Source organism: Mesoplodon mirus (assembly GCF_964341445.2).
Source record: "Mesoplodon mirus genome assembly, chromosome: 3".
In the NCBI taxonomy this organism is placed as follows: Eukaryota; Metazoa; Chordata; class Mammalia; order Artiodactyla; family Ziphiidae; genus Mesoplodon; species Mesoplodon mirus.
In genome coordinates this window covers 110,153,707-110,174,844 of record NC_138978.1, presented here as the reverse complement: position 1 = coordinate 110,174,844, position 21,138 = coordinate 110,153,707, and the positions used below count along the sequence as shown (strand labels likewise).

Sequence of the window (21,138 nt, the reverse complement as noted above, 5' to 3'; positions counted from 1 at the left end):
TCCAGTTGAGAAGTGCTCAGCATCCATCATGTTGGACTTTCTTGGCTATAAGAAAGAGAGGTTTGTACAGACCATTATAAATATAAGGTGCTTGTTTAAAGGATACCCAGACAGTGAGACAGGAACTAGACCAGAAAACCCTCAGGATCTAAGGCAGCTCTGGTGATGGGGGACTCTCTTCACCTTGTCCTCTCATGGTCTCTCCCCCACACTTCATTGGGTCTGTTCCACTCTCTTCTTGGGCTCAAAGACCCATCCTCTCCTTACCTTCACATCCAAACCACAGAAGGAGGCTCTCAAGAATATTCAGTTAATTAAAGCACCCCTGTAGGCATCCCCAGTCAGCAGCCTCCGGTACAGAGAGAAGAGCTGGTCAATCCTTTACAGACTGAGTGGGCTGTCAGCTGGGCAAGTGGGGAAGAGGCAGTGGATGTGGCTGTCACCATAATTAATACTTGTACTTGTTATATGTTTGGAGAGAAGGGTGTGACTTCTATCTTAGGCCAAAAATCAATTTAATTAAGTATCATTCTTCATTATGCCATAGCTAGCACTCTGACCTTGACCAAATCACTTCTATTCTCTATGCCTTCGTTTCTTCATCATTCAAGTGGAGATAAAAGTAACAACACTTAGAATTTAGCATTCTTCAGAATTATTAGCCATATTTAGTTAACGTGAGGTTTCAGGTCTGTGCCACTTCTGGTTAACTAAGAATAACAATACCTTATATGTGTAATTACAGTTTGCAAATCAAGTTCACATCCATTTGATTTGATCCTCACAAGAGCTCTTTTCGGTAGGTAAGACAGATATCATTACCTCCATTTTTCTGAGATCCAGAGATGTAGTCAAGGTCACGTAGCTCTTAAGTGACAAAACCAGGATCTGAATTCCCATCTTCAAAACCCAAGTCCAATACGTTCTCCTCTTATTTGGTCTCAAGATTTCAGTTGCTTGGTCTCAAAAAGCGTAGCTTTTTTATCTGCTATTGGCAGGTCTGCTGTAGGTATCACAACTATCGTCGTAATACTCTTTCTATTCTTATGTCTTCTTTTTTCATGCCTCTCCTGTTTTGTATATTTCTAATTTATTATAGAAGTCCCTGTTTGGCTTTTTTAGTAATGAAGGATTTGGTTGTAGATGTTCCAAAGCTTCCCTTGGCATTGACCCTTGTTTCCTGAATTGTAGGGAGACACTCCATCCCAGTCACTACTCTCACCTCAGCTGGGAACACTGGGGAGGATGGAATCCTGAGCTGCACTTTTGAACCTGACATCAAACTTCTTGATATCATGATACAGTGGCTGAAGAAAGGTGTTATGGGCTTGGTCCATGAGTTCAAAGAAGGCAAAGATGAACTGTCAGACCAGAATGAAATGTTCAGAGGTCGGACAGCAGTATTTGCTGATCAAGTAATAGTTGGCAATGCCTCTCTGAGGCTGAAAAATGTGCAACTCACAGATGCTGGCATCTATAAATGTTACATCATCACTTCTAAAGGCAAGGGGAATGCTAACCTCGAGTATAAAACTGGAGGTAAGTTACTTTTGAAGAGAGGGTAAGAAGGTGCCAGAAGATATTTGAGACTAGAGAGTGTGAATTGCTGATGAAATGTCATATTATGCTCATGAGTGACTAATATCAGACAAAGACCATCCGAATTCTGCTAGCAGCCATCCTTGCTGTCCAAGACCCACACCAACTCCGGAAGTAACCCACTATAATATTAGGTCTTAAAATCTTTTGTTCAGGACTTTAGCCTCTTCTGAATTTTCTCATATATTCCCTGAAATATTTTGCCAGAATATGTTTTCTCCATCAGTAGCTCTCTGTTCTTTCCCTTTGGTCTTGCTAGTGAGAGAAGACTATAATCTGGTCTGAGACTTTTCTGTGCTAAGTAGGCCCTAGCCCAAGTCTGAAATCAGTATCTCCAGGGACTCACGACAGTGGAACCCATTATAGGAGAAGTTCAAATGTAACTGACCAAAACAATATTGGCCTATAAACTCACTAATCCTCCTCCAATGAAATCCATGCTTTCTTACCAACTAAATTTAACATATTTTCTGAATTTATGTACAAGGGACTGAGATATTGGAAGGAGTAAAATGATGATTAAGAAAACAAAGATAATTGTCCTTCCTTCTGTAGAGCTGAGAGTGTAGAGCTTATAGAGTTGAGGGTCAGGGCAGAGATGAGAAACATATGTAAATAAGAAAAATATGTAGATAAGAAACATATCTACAATAATTGGTAAAGTGTATTAAATACTTTAAGAGAAAATATAAATAGAGTGATTTGGGGATTCAGAGGGAGAAAGAGATCATATCCAAATGCATAGGGAGGAAAGGGACAGGAAGGCCCCCATGGAGAGAATTTGACATTTGGGAGGAGCCTTGAAGGATAGGCAGAAAGTATCCTGAGGCATCCCAGGCTAAGCTAGCCTGCACAGATCTTTCTTGGGCCCCTCATAATATGTGTATGTAGTGGTCTGAAGCATAGATCTAGTCAGACCTAGGAACATACAGTGGCCTGGGCAAGGCAACCTCACTGAGCCTCAGCTTCTTTATCTTAAAATAGGGATTAATAAAGCCAGGTCAAAGGGACACTGGGGCCAACTGAAAGGGCTTCCAATGGCAAAGCTGGAACCATTTGAGCAACAAAATAAACAATATAGTATTAAATTATAACTAAGCATAAAATAAATACACGAGTCCATACTTATATGAGGGAGATGAAACAAATCTTCTTTATAGATGAATTCCAAATAATGTATTTAGATCTCTCCCTCTCCAGGAAGTGGAGCTTAGAACTTCGCCCTCCCCGACCACTGCACGTAGGTTGTGTTAGACTTAGTGAAGTCCAGCTTCCAAAGAAACCTGGCAAACATAGACTCAGCCAGGTGATCAAAGTTAACATCCCCATGATAAATCATGTTAATAGCGTGCACTCTCTGATGTGACATGATGAGAAGGGTACTTTTACTTCTATAGTTTTCCTCTCCAAAACCCATAACCTCAGTCTAATCTTGAGAAAAACATCACACAAATTACAATAGAGGGGCATTCTACAAAATACCTGGCCAGTACTCCTCAAAACTGTCAAGATCATGCAAAACATGGAAAGATTGAAAAACTGTCACAGACCAGAGGAATCTAAAAAGACATGACAAATAAATGCAATGTGGTATTCTGGATGGGATCCTGGGATATAAAATGGGCATTAGTGGAAAAACTAGTAAAATCCAAATAAAGGCTGGAGTTAATAGTAATATACGAATGATACTTTCTCAGTTTTGACAAATGCATCATGGTTATTTAAGATGTTAATATTAGGGGAAACTGGGTGAGAAGTATACAAGAACTCTTTGTACTATCTTTGCAACCTTTCTGTAAATCTAAAGTTATTCTAAAATTAAAGTTAAATGGGCACAATAATAGATATACCTAGGACTGTTGTGAGGAACAAAAAAAAATAATGTCTGGAATTTGGTCCCTAGCACAGAGCACACCCTCAATAAATGGTGGTTCATTGTCATGTGCACTCAGGTTCCCACATCATCTCCCAGGAGCTTGTGCCCGGCCTGCTCCAAGTATGTGAGTCTCATCTCTCCTGCTAGGCAGCAGGCTCTTGAAGGGCATGGCAAAGGCTTTCCTTCCACCTCTCACTCCGCACTAGCACAGTCCTGGGCAAAGGAAGATGCTAAATAAATTAACAATTTGTATCTTGCCCTTTTGGCATAATAAACATTTTGCAGGCCAAAGTCCAGGCCTTAACATTTTCTATAAGTGTCTCTCTGCCTAGATAGAGGAGGAGGTTAGTCTTAAATTCAAAATGTACTTGCCTCTCCAGTGAGGAGAATTATCTTAAAAGAAAACAAATGCCTGTCTTTATTCATGGACACCAGGGCTGGGCAGTTTCTACCCAAGCAAACTTCAGATCCCCGTGGCCTGTGTATGGAATTTCTGTGGGTAGGTGAATGCTGTTTGTCTCTTCCTTCTCCCTCCCCACACTTTTACCCTCCAGGAAGAAAAATTACATAAAATTCAGGAGCCTTCATAGGTGCCTAGGAAAATAAATACCCAATTTCCCTACTTGATAATTTTTTGTGTGTGATCACTGGAACTCCTCTTATTTGGAGAAATTTATTTGTTGTAACAATTATACCTAGAACTCAGGTCCTTGGAGTTTGTGATATTGTCCAAAGTGTTTTGATGTATAGCAATACTATGAGCAAATCATTTTTTGCATCACAGACAGCCCACTGGGAAAGTACCGAGTCACTTCAATGTGTTTTTAAGACCTAGCACTTCAAAGGCTATATTGCCTTATCTGACCTTGACCCCTGCCCCTTTTTTACCCTTCAACTCTGCAGCCTTCAGCATCCCAGAAGTGAACGTGGACTGTAACGCCACCTCAGAGAGCTTACGATGTGAGGCTCCCCAATGGTTTCCCCAGCCAACAGTGGTCTGGGCATCCCAAGTAGACCAGGGAGCCAACTTCTCAGAAGTCTCCGACACCAGCTTTGAGATGAACTCTGAGAATGTGACCATGAAGGTTGTATCTGTACTCTACAATGTCACGATCAACAACACATACTCCTGTATGATTGAAAACAACATTGCCAAAGCCACAGGGGATATCAAAGTGACAGGTGGGTTCCTTTACACGTTTGGTATGGGTTTATTGGGGTTATAATCTAGTGTAAACTAAAATCTAATTTCCTTAACAGATATATTATGTACCAGGGCACAGAAAGTTTCACAGAGATCTCGATCACAATTCAAGTTGGGATTGCATTATGTAGGAAGAAAACTAATACAAAACAATATTTATGGCATATAGGTCAAAGGTGGCAATTAGTTTTCACGTTGTATACCTTCTTACTGTCTGGAGAGCAGTGTTTAGGATTCTGAAGCCCTAACTCAGAAGGATTGGTTTGGTAAAGCAGTGGAGAAGTGATGATTATTTGAAATCTTTGATATATTCAGCTGGTGATCTACATCCCGAGTCCCCCAAAACTGGTTTGGGTCTATCCTGCCTTTGCGAAGACTTTTGATTTGAAGACTAAAGGTCTTAGAGTCTGCCTTAGTCTTTCTTATTCAGTCCTACCAGGATTTGCTCAAGATCCCACTAATATTGGCACAAGATTAATCTGAAAGCTCCAGATTAAGCTGGCCTCCCAGGCTGAGAAGACCAGGAGCCAGGGAGGCTCAACACCCTAGTCTCCCTGCAGTGCTTTAGTATATTACAAAACCTAGGGTTGAGCTAGTGTCAAGGAAATGCATAGACTGAATTATGAATTTTAAAACCATCCCTGCTGGGGTTAAATTGAATTCAAGCTATAGGGGAAGGAGTATATCAGGAGAACCACTGTCTTATATCAAGCCTAGTACCAAACAGAATACCTTGCACATTTTAAGTGCTCTTTAAATGTTTGCTGAATTTAACTGAATAAACCATATTTTCATCAGGTATTTTTAAAATAATTTTATTTATTTATTTATTTGGCTGCATTGGGTCTTCATTGCTGGGCGCGGGCTTTTCTCTGTAGTTGTGGTGAGCAGGGGCTACTCTTCATTGTGGCGCACAGGCTTCTCATTGTGGTGGTTTCTCTTGTTGTGGAGCATGGGCTCTAGGCACATGGGCTTCAGTAGTTGTGGCATGTGGGCTCAGTACTTGTGGTTCGCAGGCTCTAGAGTGCAGGCTCAGTAGTTGTGGCACACAAGCTTAGTTGCTCTGCAGCATGTGGGATCTTCCCAGACCAGGGATCGAACCCATGTCCCCTGCACTGGCAGGTGGATTCTTAACCACTGCACCACCAGGGAAGTCCCTCATCAGCTGTTTTTTAATTAAAATTTATATATACAAAAAGGCAACCTATGGAATGAGAGAAAATATTTGTAAATCATATATTTGATAAGTGATTAGTATCCAGAATACATAAAGAACTACTATAATTAAACAATGAAAAAGTCAAATAACTCGATTAAAAAATGGGCAAAGGACTCGAATAGACATTTCTCCAAAGAAGATATACAAAATGGCCAACAAGTATATGAAAAGATGTTCAACATCCCTAATCATCAGAGAAATGTAAATGGAAACCACAATATCACCTCGTACTAATTAGAATGGCTACTAACAACAACAAAACAGAAAACAACAAGTGTTGGTGAGGATGAGAAGAAATTGGAATACTTGTGTATGTATGATGGTGAGACTGTAAAATGGTGCAACCACTACAGAAAACAGTATGCGAGGTTCCTCAAAAAACTTAAAATAGAACTTCCAAATGATCTAGCAGTCCCATTTCTGTGTATTATGTACAAAAAAACTGAAAGCAGTGTCTCAAAGATATATTTGCACACCCATGTTTACAGCAACATTATTCACAATAACCAAGGGGAGGAAGCAGCCCCAATGTCCACCAACAGATGAATGGATAAGCAAAGTGTGGTATACATACGATGGAATATTATTCAGCCTTAAAAAGGAAGGAAATCCTTTTGCATGCTACAACATGGATGAATTTTCAGGATATTATGCTATAAGTGAAGCCAGTCACAGAAAGATAAATATTGTTTGATTCTACCATTTGATTCCACTTATAAAGTATCTGAAGTAATCAAATTCATAGAAACAGAAAGTACAATGATGGTTACCAGGAGCTGGGGCCAAGGGGAAAGGATATGGAGTTGTTGTTTAATGGGTATAGAGTTTCAGATTTGCAAAATGAAAAAGTTTTGGAGATTTTTTTCACAAGAATGTGAATATACTTAACATTTCCGAACTGTACACTTAAAATGGTTAAGATAGTAAGTTTTATATTATGTTTTTTACCACAATAAAAAAAAGTATCTAATAAAAAATCATATATGAGAAAGAGAGAGCTCTTCCACTATCCTGTGAAACAAACTGGTGACTGTACCAATTAGAACACTTTTAGTTGCCTGTAACAGAAAACAAAACCAACTGAAGCCTAAGCTAAAAGAAGGAATTTATTAGAAGGGTATTAGGATGTCTCATGAAACCAAGGACAGAAAGTGCAGTGTGGTTTCAAGAACAGCTGGATCCGGGCTTCCCTGGTGGCGCAGTGGTTGAGAGTCTGCCTGCTGATGCAGGGGACACGGGTTCATGCCCCAGTCTGGGAAGATCGCACATGCCGCGGAGTAGCTGGGCCCGTGAGCCGTGGCGGCTGGGCCTGCGCATCTGGAGCCTGTGCTCCGCAACGGGAGAGGCCACAGCAGTGAGAGGCTCGCGTACCGCAAAAAAAAAAAAAAAGAACAGCTGGATCCAAGAACTTAAATTCCATTCTTTGTCTCTCATTTCTACTGTATTCTCTTTGGTCTCTAATTTACTCTCTCTTATTTTAGTCTATAGGGCAGAATATGGTTGCCAAGAGCTCCTACCTTTAAAAGTCTCTTTCACTCAAGAGAGTAACTAGACTGAAGCTCAATCCCTCAGTCTGATTCTATTGAATATATTCCCAGAACAGCTCAACTTGGGTCAGCTGCCCATACTTAGACCAGTGAGGCAGTACCTGGATGGAAGGCCTTCCCAGAAGAGAAGGGGGAAATGAAGCATTAGGCATTTAAAACAATGAGTGTTAACAACAGTATTTCAGTTTAGATCTCAATTAAAAGCTCCAAACTATATAACTAATGTCTTCTAATAGAAATGGCAATAACCGAACAAACCACAGAAATTGGGCACAGCTTTTATTCAGTGAGCAGGTTCTTTTTCCATACATGCTTATTGGATACATCAGAACAAGTGTTCCATGTACCAGTACTAGGACTATATCCAACTTTTAGAAGCATGACATAGTTCAAAATTAAGATAAAATAACACAATTCCTTCTTACCATGCACAAAGTAAGTTCTTAAACAACTAAATGAGGCCATGAGGTTTATATCCTGTGTTCTCTAACTATACTGCTAATTTGGGTCATTCATTCAACAAATATCTATTTAGTGCCAAATATATACAAAGTAATTTGTAAGTCCCATGAAATACTGAGATGAATAGCACACTTGTCATAAGAGAAGTTAATCAGTGTGGATACGGTACCCACAGGAAAGAGTAGTTAATTATGACTGTAGTGGCTCAATAGATGAAGAGTTCAAGCTGGGTTTTGAAGAAAAAGAATGGTTTTGATAGACTAGGAAGGCATGAAGTCAGAAGCCTATGTCAGTGTCCAGGGGAGAAATTATGAGGGCCTTAACTGGGGCAGCGACAATGGGAAGGAAAGGTGGGAGAATCAAAAGTTAATGAAGAAAATAATCTACAGGCCTTGGTGACACAAATGTGAAGGACAAGAGAAGGAACAAGTCAAAAGGGGTCTGATATTGCTATCCAGGTTGCTTAGGAGGTTAGTAATGCTACCAACAACAAAAATGAAAATGTAGGAAAAGCAACATGTCTGGTAAAAAGATGAAGATTTTAGAGCTGTTGAGTTGAAAGTGCCCACTATGTACAAAGGTAGAGATGTCCAATGCTTAGCACATTACCCAGCATACTCCAAGTCTGGGGGAGACTGCTTCATCTCTCCTCCACATATTTCCTTCCATGGGAAGAGATCCCCACCAATGTAACCCTTCTAGTCTCTCTTCTCCCCTCTTTCACTCTTCCCCAGAGGAAGAGAAATTAACTTACCCAATTAGGGAGTTTATTAGGAGAAGCTGGGTATAAATAGCTCAGCTCCTCATTTTTCCTTTTCTCTCTAGCTAATCAGAAGTATACATTCTACCCTTCTCCTCTAAGCCAACAGTTTTCAGGGGTAGAATCTGCCCTTGTGGGAGGAAGCCTGCCCCAGTCTTGGGCTGCCTGTCACTGGGGAAGTCTGGGCTGCAGCCCACTTCCCTGCAGACAAAGCTTAATCCTTTATTATCAGATTTATCAGGAATAAAGGTGATTTTAGTCTTCCAGTTGCCTCACTTTGTCTTGCTCTTTAATTGGTTCAGAACTCAGCTGGGAAGAGGGTGTTTATTGGACTCCTTTGAACTCAAACAACAGGTGCTCAAAAATATTTGCTGAATAATTATGTTTTTAACTGACATATAGTAGCAACTGTAAATACAGATGTGGAATTTAGGACAGAATTTGAGCTAAAGAGGTGGATTTGGAAAATGATCAGCTTAATGGAAGTAATGTTTATTAGGCTTGAGTGGGGTTACTGTTATTGTCTTGACAGCTACTACTTACTGAATGCTTACTATGGTGCCAGGTTCTGTTCTAAGTGCTTTACATGTATTAACTCATTAATCCTCACAAGAATCCTATGAAGTTGATTATTATTATTTTGGCCCTATTTTATAGATGAAGAAACTGTAGCACATAGAGTAACTTGCCTAAACTTGCCTGAAGTCACACAGCTAGTAAGTATCAGAGCTGAAATGAGCTAAATGACATTGGACTGTCTAGGGAGAAAATAGAGTAAAGAGCAATTTAATTTCACTTCTGCCTTTCTCTACTTCAAAATGAGAACAATACTTTCTCATTACTCTGTAGTGGTGTGATGAAAGCAAATGACACAGAACCTGTAAAGGTCACTGCCTAGAGGGAAAAAAATGTGTCTGACACCAAGGACTGGCCATGGCTGTTGGTTTAGCCTATTCTTTATTTGGTAACCAATAGCAATGTGTTTACTGGAATCGTTTTTCATTTGGCTGAGTGCTCACTGGAGTGGACGAGAGAATGGAACTCTTTGCAGAAAGGGAAAGCTCTGCTTTTAAGCTAGTTACAGAAAGGTAGAGAATGGGGTACAAAATTGCCCTCAAATTAGGGCACAAGTTATATTAGGAACAACCTGTTCTGTTTTTTGGGGGTATTTTTCTTTGCTAACCAGCCATGTGAAGGAGACATCCAGCTTTTCCTCTATGACCCTGAATTTTTTTCTCTCCCTTTACAGACTCTGAGATTAAAAGGCAAAGTCACCTCCAGCTGCTGAACTCAAAAGCTTCCCTGTGTGTCTCTTCTGTTGCCATCGCCTGGGTACTCCTGCCTCTCTGCCCTTACCTGATGCTAAAATAATGCACCTTGGCTACATAGAAACATGCAGAGTCACTGGTACGACAGGTGAGATGAATCACGAATGGTGTGGGGGAGCCACTGTGTGTGTTTGTGTCCCTAACAGGAATCAAGCAGCTCCCAGCACCAGCCTCAGAGAGAAACATTTAATAACGTCAGGGCAGTAGGCACTATTTCCACTGCTATTGTGAAAGGTAAGCATTTGTTAACAAAGAGTAGAGACCTCATTGACAGACTTACAGGAAAAACAACTCTATGCAATTCAAGTATTTGTGTAAATTATTCAAACACCTTTTCATTTACTGAGTCATCCTTGAAGGCAAACATATCTTACTGAAGAGAAAGAGATATTTGGCCCTGACTCATTACTCTGGATTTCACAATGAAACATCATGACATAAGCATAATCACTCACATAAGTGACCTCCTCCCAGCCCCCCTCAACAAAGCCCCTGTTGACTGGAGACTTGACAAAGCACTCACCAACTAGCCCTCCTGCTAAGACTTCCCACTCTCACCTCAGTCCTCTGGCTCTAATTACTGGTAGGACATCTCTTTCTGAATATTCTTCTGCATGTGGAATTTGTATACAACTGAGCTTGTGAAGTTACAGTCAACACTACCACATTACTCAGTGGCACTGCCACCATGCACTAGGCTCACAACCTTAGAGCTATTTTTGTCCCCCTCTGTCCTTCAGGTCAATTTGTTACCAAGCTCTACAGTATTTGCCCATGTTGTCTTTCAGATTGACCCTAATCATCTCATGCCCCGACTAGTTCTAAAACCTTGTACTTGCTCCTTCCTCTGTTTCAGGTGATAGGAAACAAGGTGCCAGAATAAAATTTTTCAAATGCTATTTTCATCACAGCAGTCCTTTACTCTGCAACCTAAAGTGACTCTCCGGGCACTAGTATATCAAAGTTAAAGTCCTCAGCTATGCAGTCACAGCTCTCTAAGTTTCTCTCCCTAAGGTTCCTCTGTCTCTCAGCTACCTACTACTGCTCTCTGGCCTTGCTCCCTCTCTCTCTGCCCCTTCCTGGAAATCTCCTCTACTCTATGCTAATTCAGATCCACACACTTCCTTCACCCATTTCCTGCTGGTCCTTTTATCTCACATCCCCTTGGTGAGCATGTATAATTTATAATATCTTACACTCTCTAAGGCACATATATTCCTTGCCTAGATTGTTAAGTCCTCAAGGGCAGACAAAAATCTGTTGATCTGCTTTGCTTTTTTGAGTGTGGTAAAAAATATTTTACATTTATTTTAAAAAATAGTGATTGAGATGACCTAGAAGGGTGGGATAGGGAGGATGGGAGGGAGACTCAAGAGGGAGGGGATATGGGGACATGTGTATGTATATGGCTGATTCGTTTTGTTGTGCAACAGAAACTAACATGGTATTGTGAAGCAATTATACTCCAATAAAGATGTATTAAAAAAAGTGGTTGAAATACAAATATAAAGTTGTATACTTAGATGTAAGGTAGTACATGGATATAATAAAAATTGCAAAGGTGGTATGCAAACAACGAAATCAGAGGAAACCCTTTCTTATGGGGCTGTTATGGGATCAGGTCAGATCATGTTTCCTGAGGTAAGCTTGTGTTGCTATAAACTTCCCTCTTAGAACTGCTTTTGCTGTGTCCCGTAGATTTTTGGATTGTTTTCATTTTCATTTGTCTCTAGGTATTTCTTTTTTATTTTCTCTGATTTCTTCATTGACCCATTGGTTGTTTAGCAGCATATTGTTTAGCCTCCACATTTCAGTTTATTTTTTTGCAGTCTTTTTTTCTTGTAGTTGACTTCTTTTGTTTCATAGCACTGTGATTGGAAAAGATGCTTTATATGATTTCAATTTTTAAAAATTTACCAAGGCTTGTTTTGTTGCCTAGCATGTGATCTATCCTGGAGAATGTTCTATGTGCATTTGAAAAGAATGTGTATTCTGCTTTTGAATGAAATGTGATATATATATATATATATATATGGATAGATAGATATAGATATAGACATTAAGTCCATCTCATCTAATGTGTCATTCAAGGCCAGTGTTTCCTTACTGATTTTTTGTCTGGACGATCTGTCCATTGATGTCAGTGAGGTGTTAAATCCCCTACTATTATTGTTACTGTTGATTTCTCCCTTTACGTCCATTAACATTTGCTTTATGTATTTAGGTGCTTCTATGGTGGATGCATATATATTCACAATTGTTAGATCTTCATCTTGGATTGATCCCTCGATCATTATGCAGTGTCCTTCTTTGTCTCTTATAGCAGTCTTTATTTTAAAGCTTATTTTGTCTAATACAAGTTTTGCCACCCCAGCTTTCTTTTGATTTCAATTTGCATGGAATAACTTTTTCCATCCCCTCACTTTCAGTCTGTGTGTCTTTAGATCTGAAGTGAGTCTCTTGTAGGCAGCATGTATACAGGTCTTGTTCTTTTATCCATTCAGCCACTCTATGTCTATTGACTGGAGCATTTAGTCCATTTAAATTTAAAGTAATTATTGATATGTATGTGTTCTTGTTGCCATTTTGTTAATTGTTTGGGGTTTGTTTCTGTCTTTCTTGTTCCTTTCTTCTTTTGTTCTCTTCTCTTGTGATTTGATGACCATCTTTAGTGTTATGCTTGGATTCCTTTTACTTTTTTGTCTATCTAGCATAGGTTTTGGATTTGTGGCTACCATGAGGTTTTTATATAGCAATCTATCTATCTATCTATGTATCTATCTATATATATATCTACATGATTGTATTAAGTTGCTGATCTCTTAATTTCAAATGCATTTTAACAACCCTGCATTTGTACTCTCCTTCCCTCATGATTACTGTTTTTGATATCATATTTTACATCTATTTGTTTTGTGTATCCCTTAACTGCTTACTGAGGATATAGATGATTTTTACTACTTTTGTCTTTTACTAGCTTTGTGCATGATATGATTTCCTACACTTATGTTTGCCTTTACCTATGAGCTTTTTCTTTTCATAATTTTCATGTTTCCAGTTTTGGCCTTTTCTTTCTAACTTAAAGAAGTTCCTTTAACATTTCTTGTAAAGCTGGTTTGGTGGTGCTGAACTCTTAACTCTTGCTTTCCTGTAAAGCTTTTGATCTCTCCATCAAATCTGAGCAAGAGTCTTGCTGGCTGGAGTATTCTTGGTTTTATGTTTTTCCCTTTCATCACTTTAAATATATTGTGCCACTCCCTTCCAAACTGCAGAGTTTCTGCTGAAAAGTCAGCTGATAGCCTTATAGGAGTTCCCTTGTATGTTATTTGTTGCTTTTCCCTTGCTGCCTTTAATATTCTCTCTTTATCTTCGGTTTTTGCCATTTTAATTACAATGTGTCTTGGTGTATTCCTCTTTGGGTTAATCCTGGATGGGACTCTCTGCACTTTCTGGACTTGGATGTCTATTTCCTTTCCCAGGGTAGTGAAGTTTTCAGCTATTATGTCTTCAGATATGTTTTCAGTTCCTTTCTCTCTCTCTTTGCCTTCTGGGACCCCTATAATGTGAATATTAGTACACTTGATGTTGTCCCAGAGGTCTCTAACTGTCGATTCCTTCTAGTATATTTTTCATTTCAGTTATTGTATTCTTCATCTCTGTTTGGTTGTTCTATCAATATATTTTTTCTTTCTTTTTTTTTTTTTTTTTTTTTGCTGTACATGGGCCTCTCACTGTCGTGGCCTCTCCTGTTGCGGAGCACAGGCTCTGGACGCACAGGCTCAGAGGCCATGGCTCACGGGCCTAGCAGCTCCGTGGCATGTGGGATCTTCCCGGACCGGGGCACAAACCCGTGTCCCCTGCATCGGCAGGCGGACTCTCAACCACTGAGCCACCAGGGAAGCCCTATCAATATATATTTTCTAACTCTTTGTTAAAAACTTTTAACTTCTCACTCTTTGGATCCATTCTTCTCCCTAGTTCTTTTTTTTTTTTTTTTTTTTTTTTTTTTTTTTTTTTTTCCTTTTTGCGGTATGCGGGCCTCTCACTGTTGTGGCCTCTCCCGTTGCGGAGCACAGGCTCCGGATGCGCAGGCCCAGCGGCCATGGCTCACGGGCCCAGCCGCTCCGCGGCATATGGGATCCTCCCAGACCGGGGCACGAACCCGTATCCCCTGCATCGGCAGGCGGACTCTCAACCACCGCGCCACCAGGGAGGCCCCTCCCTAGTTCTTTGATCATCTTTACAATCACTACCCTGAACTCCTTCTCAGGTAGATTGCCTATCTCCACTTAGTTGTTCTTCTGGGGTTTTATCTTGTTCCTTCATCTGGAACAAGTTCCTCTGTCACCTCATTTTGCTACGTTGCCGTTTGTATTTTTATTTATCTGGTAGGTTGGTTACATTTTACGACCTTGGAGAAGTGATATTTTGTGGGAGACCTCCTACGCATCCCAACAGCACACTCCTCTCTCATTACTCAAGCTGTATGCCCTAGAGTTCTTCATATGAGGATTGCATGGGTCCTCCTGTTGTCGCAGGCTGACTATGTGGGAGGTCTAGTAAGATTGGTTAGCCCTTGGTCCAACATTGCCAGGCCCTGTCTCATGTGGAGGCTGCTGGCTGCAGAGGCAGCTGACTGCAGAACCCCACGGGGACCCAGGGATAGTGCTGGCTCATGAGTGGATGGAGTCAGGGTCCAGAAAACTCTGGTAATATTGTCCACCGACTGATGGGTGAAACAAGGGTGTTAGTGCCGGTCTACTGGCAGGCAAAGCCATGTCCTGGAGTCCATCTGCAGGGTCCAGGGGTACCAGGGCTGGTCTTGGATTGCTGGGGTCGGGGGGAGTGGGTGCGGTTCCTGACACAGTTGGGTCTGAGGGTGTCTCAAAGTTTGTGTTGGCCTGCTAGTGGTAAGGGCTGGGGCCCAGCTGCTCCCCAGGGCAGGGTCTGGCCTGCTGGTGGCAGGCTAGGTCTGCAGGGTCTGGGATTGTGGTTTTCTTACATCTAGTGTCTGCCCCCTTGTGGATGAAGCTGGCCCAGAGGCTAGAATAGGCTTCCTGGAGGGCAGCATCAGGGTCCAGGGGATTCTGGGGCTGGTACCTGCCCACTGGTGGGTGGAGCTGGGTCCTGGGCCCTTTGGTGGGTAAGACCATGTCCAGAGGCAGCTATGGGCTCAGGTGGTCTTAAGGCAGCCAGTCTGCTGATGCGTGGGGCTGTGTCCCTGCCCAGTTAGCTGCTTGGCCTGAGGCATCCCAGCACTGGTGACTGTAGGCTGTTGGGTGGGGCTAGGTCTTGGTGCTGATGAGCTAGAAGGAGAGTTTCACAATGGCATTTGCCAGTACCAGTGTCCACATGGTAGGAGCTCCCCAAAATGGCTGCCATCAGTGCTTGTGTTCCTAGGGTGATATGCAGTTGCCTCCTGCCTCTCTGGGAGACATTCCAGGATCAGTAGGTATGTCTGACCCAGGCTCCTATCAGATTACTGCTTCTGCCCTGGCTTTCAGAGCATGTGAGATTTTGTGTGCACCCTTTAAGAGTGAAGTCTCTCTTCCTCCCGCCCTTTGGCTCTCCTAAAAGTAAGCCCCACTGGCCTTCAAAGCCAAATGTTCTGGGAGCTTGTCTTCCTGGTGCTGGACTCCTGGGCTGGGGAGCCTGATGTGGGGCTCAGATCTCTCACTCCTTTGGGAGAACCTCTGCAATGTAATTATCCTCCAGTTTGTGGGTCACCCACCCGGGAGCATGGGACTTGATTATATCGTTGAGTCTGCCTCTCCTACCTGTCTCATTGTAGTTCCTTCTTTATGTCTTTAGTTGTAGAAGATCTTTTCTGATAGGCTCTGGTCTTTTTCATCGATGGTTTTTCTGAAAATGGTTGTGATTTTGGTGTGCCTGTGAAAGGAGGTGAGTGAGCTCAGGGTCTTTCTACTCCACCATCTTGGCTGGGGATCTCTTGATCTGCTTTTCATTCTTTCTCCTGTTTTCCAAACACTATGGTGAAGTGCACAAAACAGATTCTTCGTAAGGAAATCTGCCAGTTTCCATCATTTCCGACCTCCATGGTTGTCACTGGAGGGAGATTTCCCTGAGGAAACTATCCTTTGAGTATCTCATTAGTAGAAGGAGCCCTTTCTTCTTTCCTTGATTCCCACAAGGAACTGAGTTTTTAATATACTGCGACTAGATAATCTGACCTATAAATTATAGTTTATTCATCTTTATCTTGTATTCCCTTAGAGCAGTAAAATTTGCAGTCTTTTTTTAAAAATAAACCAAGACATACATGTTCACATGCAGTACACAAAGGGTTATATACTGTTACATGGTTAGCTGCAGCTCCATCTCTTTCTCTCTAGAATTATAGAGGGATAACCTTAAATCAATTTTTAAAAAATAAATGGAAGAGATCATTACTTGAGATACATATTATAACTGATCATAACACTTTAGGTCACACACATTGCCTGGTTGAGAACTCAGATAGAAGCCACCTTTCCACTTCTATCTAGGAGCCTGCCCATAGTTCTTCTCTCAGTTCCTGTTTGCTCTGAGGATGATCCCTTTCCTTAAGGGAAGATTCAAGGCATCTCCTCTCCCCTAGCAACCCATGATACCACGTGGCCTCAATAGAATATCATCAAAATACAGAAAAACAAGCCTATTTCTGAACAAGAAATACACTCATACAGTGGAAGGGAGACTTTCAGTTCTTGATAAATGTTTGTTGAATGGCTGTAATGGTATCTTATTGCTGTTATTTTCAGAATTCCAGGAATCTGCAGAACTATTTCACCACAAGATATGACCTAGTTTTATAGTTCTGGGGAGAAATGAATTTATGTCTAGAACTCGGGAGTGAACAAATAACATCAAGAAGAAGAAGCCAAAAGCAACCCACAGAAGACTTCAATATGAACAAGATAAATTTATCTTCAAAGACATATATTAAAAGTTGGGAAACAATTCATCTGAACTAGAGAAGTGTATTAGACTCTGAAGTAAAGTGAATGTGGAGACAAGTATATCCCCATATCTCAGGGACCTCCCCATCCCCATCCAGGGAGTGAGAGAATGGGATATTGCATCTCATTTGTCTCAGAATCTTTAGCTATACTGCTGTAATGTTGCTCTGAGGAAGTTTCTAGAAAGTTTTGATTGCAATATATCCACATTTTATAATCCATAAATTAAACTGTGGTGGATTCAGTAAGAAACTGCTACTAATCAGCTGCCACTTCACAATTCAGAGGTAGCTGTATTTTAGTGATGGGTCAAATGATTCAGTTTTCATTTACAATGCAAAAGTGCCCTGGCATCTCCTCCCACCTGACACATGCTTAAGATATGTGGAAAATCATCATAATTTTAACATAAAAAATATAGTTGGGCAACACTGATTTTCTAAACTATGTGAACACCTGATTTTTACAACAAACTAATGCTATTTTACTTCTCAGATGATGTTCATCTTTGAATGGTCCAGGAAAAGACCTCTTATCTTGACTGTGTGTGATATTATGCCATCACAAGGTTTGAGGCTTCTACTTTATATCCTGCATGGACAGTGATCACCTCAGCTTTCACCAGCATCTAGAGCGGTGGGACACAACCAGGTGATTTTGCACCACCTCAGGGGACACTTGGAAATTCTGGAGACAATTTTGTTGTCACAACTGGCATCTAGTAGATAGAACCCAGGGATGCTGCTCAACATGCTGCTGCTCAACATCCTACAACATACAGGCCATCCACCCACAACAAAGAATTATCCAGCCCAAAATGTCAATTGTGCTGAGATTAAGAAACCCTGATGTAGAGTAGAAAAGGTTCTAGAAAACAGGGGAGCAAACCAAACTGTTTGCTTCCTAAAATTAGGCATGAGTTTCTCTCTCTTTGGCTGCTGCCTCGGCACAGAGACTCAGAACTCAGTTTCAGGCAACCAGGAATTCCTGATGGATTATCTTCAGTGGTTGAGCTTCTACGTTCCTTTCCTTTCTTTCTACTCTACAAATCAAGTCCTGTGAGAGAGCTGCCTGAGTTCCATCACAAGTTCTCTCAGTCTGAATTTAGATCTCAGCACTCTGCCTAGTCAAAATTCAAATTAAGGCAGCAAAAACATGTAACTTCCTTGAAACAGAGATTTCTGAAAGCAGGGGCAATGAACCTTTGAAATGAGGCCCTGAGGAATGAAACTTTGATGGAAAAGAATGTTTTCTTTCCAGGCCCCTTCCCACACTTTTTGCATGTTGACCACTGCCTCCCTGGCACTTTGGACCTACTGTGCCTGTATTACATTTTGTTATAGAAAACTTGATTCTAGAGCTCTGACCATTTAAGAGAATGATTAAATATACATTTCCTATGCTGTTGTCTGCCTAGTTTGTCAAAGAACGCGAGTATAAGGGAAAATGGATAAAAAGCCATACATCAGGTTCTAAAGATTAGTACATAGCACATAACAGGCCTTCAATAAATGTTTGTTCAATGAATGGATGAATGAATGGATAAATGAATGAGAGGGAATGATAGGAGCCTGTGAGTATGCGCAAGGTGGCTGGGTCTAGTTTCTTAAGGAAACTACATTAGGCTTTACCAGCCTGCCAAGTCTCCATCTGGGAAAACAAGTGGTGACAGTAGACTTGAGGCAGATGAATGTGGGAGAATACACACGGGTGGACAGACCCATTGCTCTAGTATCAAAACAATCTGATCCTTACTAGTCAGGAATTATCAAATTCTCAAAATCTTAGAGGTGGAAGGACCTGAAAATCCTCTTTCCTAGTCCTTTCACTTTTCAGATGAAGACCCAGAGGCCCAGGGTGAAGTGTGGGTAACTGGCTATCCTCAGGCTATACAACTTGCTCAGAATCACACTGGTAGTTGGTGGAGGAATAAAAAGTCTAAAGATAATTTAATTGCTAAAGAGCAAATTCCCAGGGGGCTTCTGAAATAACTCTGCTGCATTCCCAGCTTGTTCCCAAACAGCCTTTTGCAAGAAGAGAATAATGCTGAACCAAACTGAGAAAGTAAACTGTGAAAGCATAACGACTCCCAACCCAGGTTAATTCTTTGGCCTCGTCCATGACCACACAGTGATATGTGCAGAGGCATTAGACACCAGATGCACCATATTAACTGAAGTACAAAGACGAGAATATGATGTACACCACAAACATCTAGGGAAGCTCAAATCCAGATGCCAAAAGCTAAAACATTTCAGAAGTATTAACAAGGGAACAAGTCAAACTTCAAGGAGAAGTACTGGCTACCAGCTATATCCAGATTTGTTGGAAGTGTACAGTGACCGCAATCTGTGCATTGTCAATGGGGGATGGGACGTGCAGGGGGTCATTACTGCATAATAAGGCTTCTGCCTGATGGCATCTGTGATGTGCTTTGGTTCTATTAATGAAATTTGTAATTCCTAATCTCCCTCCAGCTGGTAAAGTCTCCATACATCCAACCAGCTGCTCTAATTCAGACTGTCTTACTATAGGCCTGAGCACCTTGCTCCTTCTAACACTGTCTTATTTCCTCTTTCACATCAATCATCTCCAGGAGTTTCAGTATGGGAGCCATGAGTAAAAATTAACAGTCACAAAAACAGAACCTTAGAGATGCTCTCTTGTCTTTCTTTAAATTCTATCTCTCTCGAGCATAAATTCTTCTTTCCCATGAAGCTGTCTTTGAGTGGTCCTGTGCACTATGATTTTACTCTTCTCTAGTCTATACATGCAATTTAACACAAAATCACACGTTGTTTTTGTCTATTGCTCTTCATTGCTGAGTACTTGGAAAGTTTGAAGATGATGACAAAATAAGGATGGGGGCCTAGGCAGTCTTTGGAAACTTGCTCTTAAGAGGATCAAGCAGACACTCCCAGGAAGCTTTGTTTACTGATAGCATCTTCTGGGCCAAAGCAGTTAAGCCACAACTTAGAAGGGGGGTGTCTGTAGTTACCACTATAGGAGCCTCTGTGTCTACTGAATGGCATGGCTCCCCCAGATAATGATATGCCTCTCTCTTCTCAAAGTCATAATTTTACCTGCAGCATTATCTTATCTCTTCAGTTCAAATCTAATTGCCTGGCCTAAGAAGTATCCTTAGCATTTTCAATTATAAAGTCCCTTACCCAAAACTCTAAAGGATACTTCGAATAAGAACTTTATGGATACCTTAGTTCTATATCCCTTCTTTACAATAAGCCAAAAGTGATGCTCAGTTAATCTAGCCTGTGAGCAGTTCATAGCAAACTGAAACCATTTCCTTTCTCTCTTTGCCTTCCATATTTGCAGTTCCCAAAATGTATTTGTAACCATTATGTATCATTATAAGGAGAACTATTAGGCTTTGACAGATAAAATTCCAGGACCTTATGGTACTTAATATGACTTTGATGAGTCAGATAACCATATACGACTCAAGTGGTAGGTCCAGGTCTCATACCTAGGGTAGGTGAGACTGGAAATGTGACAAGTTTACAGCATAAAGACAGCAGTTCCTATTTAGAGGCAGTAGGTACCTCAGAAGAAGCCAAGTCACAGACTGCTAAATGAGGATCTATGAGAAAAACAACAATTGTCTTCAGTTCCTCTCACCTTCCCTTTTATCCATTTTCTCCCATACAGCCCAATCAACAGTCCTCTAGACCCTGAGTATTCTGTCTTTCCACCATTCTTTCCATCACAACGTCCCCACAGGCACCCCCTCACCCCAAGAAAACAATGCTCCCTGGCATCTAGCCACACAAGAAGGTAATTTCTCGACTACCTTTTTCATTAGCTTAATGTACTGTCTTCCCACAGAGGTAAATAATCCTCACTTCACTGAAGTAAAGCAGGAGCAAAAATATCCAACTAGTGAGAGATCCTTGGGGTATCAAGTGTAGACCAAGGACTCTCACTGAGGGTGCGGGGGTGCTCTTTAACAATATAGGCATCACCACTTCCACCCCCATTGCGGGAGTTAAGAATCACTGTGTAACGTGAGACATGTGAATATGTTACCTTCATAAACATATAACTACTGTGGAAATGTGAGGTCTACTGACGCAAATAACCATCTTTAGAGAAAGGAAATCAAGTGCTTCCTAGGTCTCAAACATCATACTAGGTATTTATCTCATTCAGTCCTTATCTTATAAGGT

The 21,138-nt window shown here is 41.1% G+C and overlaps 2 protein-coding genes across 8 annotated transcripts in view; one reads left to right on the top strand and one right to left on the bottom strand.

Moving 5' to 3' along the window:
• LOC309801553 (uncharacterized protein) overlaps positions 1 to 21,138 on the bottom strand; it is a 93,292-nt gene that overhangs the window by 51,116 nt on the left and 21,038 nt on the right. For 5 of the 6 annotated variants that reach the window (XR_014293608.1, XR_014293609.1, XR_014293610.1 and 2 more), the window contains one exon: positions 5,485 to 5,883. The exons of the other annotated variant lie outside the window; for it this stretch is intronic. The gene's annotated coding sequence lies outside the window, so the exon portion shown is untranslated. Of the gene's footprint in view, positions 1 to 5,484; positions 5,884 to 21,138 lie in introns of those variants that run through there. 6 annotated transcript variants of the gene reach the window in all.
• VTCN1 (V-set domain containing T cell activation inhibitor 1) lies at positions 1,210 to 20,655 on the top strand. 2 transcript variants are annotated; one of them, XM_082616481.1, is made up of 4 exons: positions 1,210 to 1,539; positions 4,379 to 4,657; positions 9,917 to 10,083; positions 17,450 to 20,655. In XM_082616481.1, exons 1-3 carry the CDS (start codon positions 1,296 to 1,298, stop codon positions 10,036 to 10,038), a joined length of 645 nt encoding a protein of 214 aa, XP_082472607.1. In that variant the 5' UTR covers positions 1,210 to 1,295; the 3' UTR covers positions 10,039 to 10,083; positions 17,450 to 20,655. The 2 variants fall into 2 exon arrangements, with proteins under 2 accessions (XP_082472607.1, XP_082472606.1); XM_082616480.1 differs by having other exon boundaries at positions 16,757 to 20,655.

Coding starts and splice junctions, on each gene's coding strand:
- VTCN1 (XM_082616481.1), top strand. CDS start 1,296: ATGATACAGTGGCTGAAGAAAGGTGTTATGGGCTTGGTCCATGAGTTC. Junction 1,540..4,378: donor CCTCGAGTATAAAACTGGAG/GTAAGTTACTTT, acceptor TCAACTCTGCAG/CCTTCAGCATCCCAGAAGTG. Junction 4,658..9,916: donor AGGGGATATCAAAGTGACAG/GTGGGTTCCTTT, acceptor CTCCCTTTACAG/ACTCTGAGATTAAAAGGCAA.